The sequence below is a fragment of the Nicotiana attenuata genome, unplaced genomic scaffold, assembly GCF_001879085.1.
Source record: "Nicotiana attenuata strain UT unplaced genomic scaffold, NIATTr2, whole genome shotgun sequence".
Taxonomy (NCBI): Eukaryota; Viridiplantae; Streptophyta; class Magnoliopsida; order Solanales; family Solanaceae; genus Nicotiana; species Nicotiana attenuata.
In genome coordinates this window covers 50672-58885 of record NW_017674346.1, presented here as the reverse complement: position 1 = coordinate 58885, position 8214 = coordinate 50672, and the positions used below count along the sequence as shown (strand labels likewise).

The following is an 8214-nucleotide window of genomic DNA, read 5'->3' as shown; positions in this document are numbered from 1 at the left end:
ATAAGGACTCTGTTACAGAATTTGGATGTTTAAAAGATAAATATCCATTACCTGAGCATCTGTGAAAACACGGAAAGCATATATCTCTGTGTCAGGAGCAAAACCAAGACATTCTTCATCCTGACCAGCAATGACACCAGCCACAAATGTCCCATGGCCTAGATTGTCATTCAGCGTATCTTCGTTGGTCCAATTCGTGCGTTCCTGAAATATAACAGGTATCAACCCCAACTCATGCTAGTAATAGGGTATCAAAATCAACCCCTGTGTATGCTGGTGATAGGGGAAAGATGGCACCCAAAGATGTACATTAAAATGTACTCCCTCTGTTTCATTTTAGGCACATTCTTTTCCTTTTTAGTTTGTCGAGAACTCTTAAACTTTAAACTTCCCATATTACCCTTATTGACATGCTCTTCTAGCTAAAGAAATGTCATGGCATGTTTAAGACCCACAAGTTCTAAGAGTACTTCTGCTATGTGTCAAAAGTCTTTTCTTTCTTTTTATTGGAGTGTATGACCATCTCATCTAAAAGATTAAGCTGTAAGAAAGAGCATACTTTTATTTACTTAATAATGTCTTCAAAATGCCCCCTCATGTGCAAGCTTGATTCTTTCTTCTTTTTTACGAGCCTAGTACATGGAAATTCTTATGAATAATAGGTGGTGGTGAGACTCAAACTCATAACATCTGCCTGTTTCTGATACCATGTTGAAGTGTTTGACCATCTCATGCAAAAGCTTAGGCCGTTGGATAGCACAATTTTATTTACTTAAAGCAAAATAGCCTGATAGACACCTCTTCTTGTTCGGTTATCCCGGCGCCCCCTACTTTATGAAGTTTCAACTAGACACCTCAACTTGATCAAAACATGAGAATTGAACTCCTACGACCGTTGATCGAGTTTATGTGGCATTGATGTGCCTAAGTTGGACAAAATATGTGATAACTGATATATATGCACACAATGGGCGGGAATCAATTTAAATACCATAATAAAATAAAAATAAAAAGGCAAAAAAAGGAACCTTCTAACAACAGAAAAAAAGGAAAAACCACTCCATCCTTCTTCAAGACCCAACCCACTCACCCCTTCTTGAACAAATCACGCCACCCCCACCACCACCCCTCAAGGCTCCTCCACCATGACCACCACCACCTCCAATATCAATTCAGCTTTCCTTTTAATCTCACTCTCGCTCATCTTTCAAAGAGAATCACCCATCCATCAAAAATCGGACAACAAAACTTATCAGAATAGAAAGAAAAATACTTACTCTCTCTCCTAAATTGAAAGCTCAGATCAGAAAAGGACTTATGTGAAATCAAAAAGAAATAATTAAGAAGTGAAGGATTATTGCTGCTAGTGATCTCTTTTAATTTAACCATCATTTCAGAAGCAAAAATTGCAAAGAAATAGAGAACTACATCAGAAAATGAATCAGAACATGAGCTCGTTCTTGATCAGAATTGTGGGTGCTGCTTTCACACTCGGTGCTTATTCTCAGTTTTTTTCTTGAGAATCAGGGGATTTCACATAAACCCATTTGCTAATTTTTCTTTCCTCTACTTTATTGTTCTTCTAACAGAATCTTTTCTGGTTTTGGTTTTGTTTCTAGATTTTTTTCGTTGAATTTGTTGAAAGTACAGTGAGAGATAAGGTTAGTGGAGTGTGGGGATGGGAAGGTGCGGAGATGGAGGAAGGTGACCTCCGTTTGTAGTTATGGAGTTTAGAACGCTTAGGAAGGTGGAGGAATAAGGTGAAATTCATTCTCTTTTTTTAAAGTATTTATTATTTATTAAAATACATAGAAACTCATTGTTGTTATTAAATTAATGAGATAATTAAGATGGGGCATTAATTTTTCTACGTGGATATGACGTGTCATTGATGTCAGAGTGAGCGAGGAACACACAGTTCCGGAGGCTTTTAAAATTCATGTTTTGATTGAGTTGAGGAGTTCGCTTGAAACTCCATAGAGTAGGGACCGGGATGTCAAAACCGAACAAGTTGAGGTGTATGTCAGGATATTTTGTCTTTACTTAATAATGTCTTCAACGCTTTCTTAAACTCCATGTCACTACCATTTAAACTAAATGTAAATGAGTTCGCTCAAACAACATTGAATTAAGATAAAGCATTTCTTTGATACAAACAAAGAAATGTCGGGTCCGTTTCCGACAACCAGTTTGGTTTCATGCCGGGTCGTTCTACTACAGAAGCTATACATCTTGTTAGGAGGTTGGTTGAACAGTACAGAGATAGGAAGAAAGACCTGCACATGGTGTTTATTGACCTAGAAAAAGCGTATTATAAGGTTCCTAGAGAAGTTCTCTGGAGAAGCTTGAAGGCAAAAGGCGTGTCAGTTCCTACATTATGGCGATTAAGGACATGTATGATGGGGCAAAGACTCGGGTTAGGACAGTAGGAGGCGACTCTGAGGATTTTCCGGTTGTTATGGGGTTACACCAAGGTTCTGCGCTCAGTCCGTTCCTATTCGCCCTAGTGATGGACGCGTTAACACATCACGTTCAAGGGGATGTGCCATGGTGCATGTTATTCGCTGATGACATAGTTTTGATTGATGAGTCGCGAACCGATGTTAACGAGAGGCTGGAGGTTTGGAGACAGGCTCTTGAATCTAAGGGTTTCAAGCTTAGTAGGACAAAGACGGAATACCTGGAGTGTAAGTTCAGCGCTGAGCAGAGGGAAGTGGGCGTGGATGTGAGGCTTGAATCACAGGTCATCCCGAGAAGAGACAGCTTCAAGTACCTTGGGTCGGTTATCCGGGGGGGAGGGGAGATCGACGAGGATGTTACACACCGTATTGGGGTAGGATGGATGAAGTGGAGGTTAGCATCTGGAGTATTGTGTGACAAGAGAGTGCCACTGATACTCAAAGGTAAGTTCTATAAAGCGGTGGTTAGGCCAGCCATGATGTATGGGGCTGAGTGTTGGCCGGTTAAGAAATCACATACCTAGAAGATGAAGGTAGCAGAAATGAGGATGTTGAGGTGGATGTGCGGGCATATTAGGATGGATAAGATTAGGAATGATGATATTCGGGAGAAGGTGTGCGTGGCTCCCATTGATGACAAGATGCGGGAAGCAAGGCTCAGATGGTTCGGGCATGTTCAGAGGAGAAGCCCAGATGCTCCGGTAAGGAGGTGTGAACAGCTGGTTGTGGAGGGCACGAGAAGAGGTAGGGGGCGGCCTAAGAAGTATTGGGGAGGTGATTAGACAGGATATGGCGAGTCTTCAGATTTCCGAGGACATGGCACTTGATAGGAACATGTGGAGGTCGAGTATTAGGGTTGCAGGTTAGGAGGTAGTTGAGTCTTGTCTTATGCCATAACTTTGTGTGACTAGTTTGGTAGGGATACTATTTTGCTTTTGCTTTGTATCATTCTTCTGATTTCATGTTGTTCCTATTTTTCGTATTTTTTCATATTATATATGTGGTGTTACTAATATTGTCTTCTTTTGTCTTTTGTCTTTTTGTCTTCTTGAGCCGAGGGTCTTTCGGAAACAGCCTCTCTACTCCTTCGGGGTAGGGGTAAGGTCTGCGTACACACTACCCTCCCCAGACCCCACTAATGGGATTTCACTGGGTCGTTGTTGTTGTTGTTGTCTTTGATACAAACAAATAGACAAGTAAAAAGAAAACAAACGGTACATACCTTAAGATTGCGGAAATGAGGATGATCTGACCGTATACCTGTGTCAAAAATAGCCATTTTAACTTTAGCACCAGTGTACCCTCTCGACCAGAGTGACTCTGCCCCAAAAAGGGATGTGACTTGAGATTTCTACAAAATGAAAATGCAAAGGAGACAAAATAAAGTTTATCAAGACACAAGCAATAACAACAGCTTAACCTCAAATAACAATCAAGAAAAAATATGCATTTAACAGCTAATTCTTTACCATTGTACCCCCCACAAAAAAACAAAAAAAAGGGAGAAGGAAAGTATCAAATGGCTTACTTCTCCCACCTAAGGTAGCCATAGGAGCACAACAATCTCACCCTATCTCTGTTAAACAATTCGAGTTTGACATAAATGTTTCTATGGAGCAAGTATATGCAGCCCATGCCAATCCATTATTTTCTTGGCAAGTGTATGCGCATTACTTTTATTATTAGTGCAGCCAAATTTTAATTTTCAACTTTTTCCTTATGGAAGTACCTAACTGACCTAATAATTAACTTTCCCTAGCAACCACCCCAAGTTAAAAAAGTTTCCTTATAGCAAGAAGGACCAGGCACAAAGCAGTACATAACCCAAGCAACACCAACACCAACATATAGCCCCTGACGGAATACAATGCACAGGGCAACTATTCGTCTCTTATACAGCTTTATGCAAGTTTTCCTAATAAGATATCCACTTGCATTTACAACCTTAGTTTCTGCAACCAAAGGTCTTTCAAAGAGCCTAACTGGAGAAAAGACAGCAGGGTGGTGACTGTCAATAAAATAGGTATGCAAAAACATGCGCCAAAATGAAAGGAGAAAGTCTTCTTTTTTTAAACATGAACCTACACGTATATCTTAGCAAAAAACAACTTTTCACCAATGCACAAGACATATATCAGGGGACAGTGATATGCAATTATGCATAAGGGAACTATCCTTCAACAGAACTCTGAAACACACTGTCACAAATATACTTTACGTAATGCAATAGGATAACCAAAGCACCATTAGAATAAGGAACTTGAGCAGCAAAGAGTTCTCTTCTGTAAATTTTATGGTGCTTTCAACTTCAAACGTAATGCCAATTACAGAAGAACAGATCCATGATAAGACCCAAAAAAAAGATAAAGATAACATTAAAAAAATTAAGAACGAGAAGATTAATTTCCTCTGCGCATATACAATGCAACATGGTTGATCCTACCATATATCAATGATGAGAACAATTATGGCAGAATGTATTCCAATACTGAGGGCTAGCCTTGACGCAAACGGCATAGCTGCTCTATTGGTGAACCTTTAGGTCACAACTTCGAGGTATAAAATAGCCTATTTGCTGAATTGCAAGGGGAAAGCTGCGTACATATACACCCACTCTCCCTCTACCCTACATTAGTTAGGGAGCACTTCGTGCATGGCTAAGCCCTTTAATGTATTGCAACAGCCAAAGCTAGCAGTAAATTCACACGTAACAAAATACATAATCATCAAAGTCTTACCTGCATCAATAGCTCTCTTTTCCAACTAATCTTCATGTTACTTGTGTTGGCCACTGCATAGTTTTGATCTTCGCTGAAGGACATAGCTGTAAAAATCTTTCCCGCCCTCTTATTCCCATCAATAAAAGCCCCAATCTTTTCATTCTTCTCTTCAAGAACTACCCTTTGATAGCTCAAATCCAAAGAAACATCCTTTACAAGATCTAACTTTCTGAAATTTTCTAACAGAAGTTCTTTCACTGACTCCTCAATTGCCACCAATCCAAAGTCTGTAGGAAACCTTGCAGCAGGATTTTTTCTCTCAATCCATTCCCACCCCTTGAATTTCACATTGTTCTGCAGATAATTATGGAGATCTTCAGCTTCCTTATAATGATAGAATCGGACAATATAGTTTCTGCTACAGGATTCTTGCCTCCAGAGGTGTTGGTAGTCATGAGAGCCACCGTTAGCATATAGCACAGATGCTGTTGGTGTAGGCAATGCAAGGGTTTGGTTTTGAGGGCTATTCGAGAGGTGAAAGGAAATAGATGGATACAAGCGGAGGAGAGTATATGAGATAAGGAGGGAGATAAGAGAGAATGTGAAGACAGATCTTTGAGGAGTTTGGGGCATGTTACAAGAATGAAATATCCCTCATCAAAGCACAGAGGGGACGTTTAAAGATTTTTCCCCTGTACTTAAACACAATCAAAATCCTCCTTTCGAGTAGCAATTGTGCCGAATCAAAATTGTTTGCTTCGATGGAGATCTACAAATCCCAATTGACTGAAACCTATGATGCCCTGCACATGATCAGCCTTTAACTGACAGTAAAATGTCCACTTCAACCAGTAATCACAACCATATGATAAATACAAGCTGATTTCCTGTCTAACAAACTTGAGATCCTGCCCTCTTTTAGCCTGAAAAGAAATATAGCATTAATTTGAGACAAATTCAACAACGAAAATAAAAGGCATGCAGTAATGGACTGCAAATTAAGACAAAGTGATTAATTGAAAAGAAGAAACATAATTGTGGCCGTAAAGTGTATCCAACTGACCTTTTTCATGCGTAAGGATATCTTACTGATTTGGTGCATGTGAAAAGCTTACTTTTTAGCATTATAATGCAACTAGATTCACTAACTAACATTTCTTAGAACGTGATTCAGCATAAATGTCTCCGATATTTCAAACTTCCACCAAAATGACAGTTGAAAACCAAAGCCATAATCTGACATGTAATATCACGAAATCTTTTGACTTCTTTACCAAGAAAAATCTCTCAAATAAGTGCCCTGGATGCTCATAAAAGCTCGAGCATTTGAGTCCAACATAAGAAAAAAGACTGTTTTACATTATAATCCATCATTAGATATATGGACTAGTTTTGGATAATTAACAATATAACCAATAAACCAAATGTTTATAAGATTTCCTTAATCATGTTTTGTCACCCCAACTCTTGACAAATTTGAGCTCTCGAGCTCTCAGTCTCTCCATTTTACTTTCCTAGAGCAAAGGCCAGTACTTTACTCAATAACCGACTCTGAAATTATTAATTGCCACAATTATCAGACAAGAAATGAAGCTAATACAAACAGTTTAGTAGCAGCAAGCTGATGATTCAAGAAGAACTCGCTAGTGTCAATCAACTATGCTCGATCGCAAACTAGTTGAGCCCCGTTATTTGAAATCATCTATTTGTATTCCACTCCATTCAAGCCCATTTTTTGGATTGGAGTTAGCTATTCCTCCATCCCAATTTATGTGATACTCTTTCCTTGTCCGTCTGTCCCAAATAACATACATTTCTATATTTAGAAACAGTTAGAGTTAGCTACTCGCTCCGTCCCAATTTATGTGATACTCTTTCCTTGTCCGTTTGTCCCAAAAACCATACACTTTAATATTTAGATACAGTTTAACTTTAAACTTCTAATGATTTGTAGCCGTGCCCCGCCAAACAACATCACATATATTGGGAGGGAGGGAGTATATGAATTCTCCGTATCCATTTCGTTCCCAAAAAGGCAATTTGTGATTCCACTCCCAGAGAGTAAAGTTTCAGAATCTGATCAATTGTTCCAAAAACAAATATAGTAAAAATATGCATATAACAAGCACAATACAATCTGATCAAGAAAACCTAAAAAGAAATAGTAGTAATTAAAATGAGATTTAAAAGGCTGATGAAAGAAACCTGAAGAAACGAATCAGTTTGTATTGTAAATCAAATGCTACCGATTTCCACAACAGTCCAATTCAATCAAATTTTCTCGGGAAGTTTTTCATTTCCAGATTTTTCTGGTGACCGGAAACGGTGACGGAATATTGGGAACAGGCACAGCAAAACGGCCGGGAATTAAAATGGAGATTTGAATCGCTGTTTTGCTTTGCAGTTTGCTCTCTGCTCTATTTTCCTATGTTGTCTTTCCCCTTCCGAGCTTTGACTCTTATTATTGCCGGACCTATAAATTAGTAACTTTTTAAATTGTCTGATGCTTTTTTTTTTCTATAAAAAAGAATCATAATATTTATTAGAGGAATTTTCATATATCATTATAGTTTAGAGCTTAGTAATTATAATTCGATACTATTGATTGCACCAAGGAAGGAGAGCGGCGATCTAACCGACTTAGCTACGAGTGCTTGTTGCTCTCTTGTTTCAATTCAAAACAATTAATCTCTTATTTCATTGATTCGCTGTAAAATTCTAATATAGCTACGAATGATAAGTTTGTTGAAAGTATAGCAACGAATGCTAAATACAATGTATATATTTGATGTATCGCGTAGTTTTCCTGTGAAATAAATAGCACCCACATTGTTAGTAAATATCTTGCGGATAAAAATTTATATGTACTGAATGTTTACATCAATTTAATGAAAATAAGATATGCACATATTTTTATATATAATTTTACTAAACTATAGTTAATTAAAATATTCTCACTCTAATTTGTTATTTAACCATCGTAGTATGTAATCATTAGTAAAAGCCAATAGGGTGATCCGTTATACATCTTCCAA

General features: G+C 38.2%; 1 protein-coding gene across 1 annotated transcript in view; it reads right to left on the bottom strand.

The window, feature by feature from the left end:
* LOC109218473 (subtilisin-like protease SBT6.1) overlaps positions 1 to 7653 on the bottom strand; it is an 18811-nt gene extending 11158 nt beyond the window's left edge. The window contains exons 1-4 of the mRNA XM_019382840.1: positions 7385 to 7653; positions 5198 to 6102; positions 3682 to 3810; positions 52 to 204 (exon numbers count right to left, since the gene is read on the bottom strand). Of these exons, the coding sequence (XP_019238385.1) occupies positions 52 to 204; positions 3682 to 3810; positions 5198 to 5812 (897 nt within the window). The 5' untranslated portion in view covers positions 5813 to 6102; positions 7385 to 7653. The remainder of the gene's footprint in view (positions 1 to 51; positions 205 to 3681; positions 3811 to 5197; positions 6103 to 7384) is intronic.
* Positions 7654 to 8214: the final 561 nt, after the last annotated feature.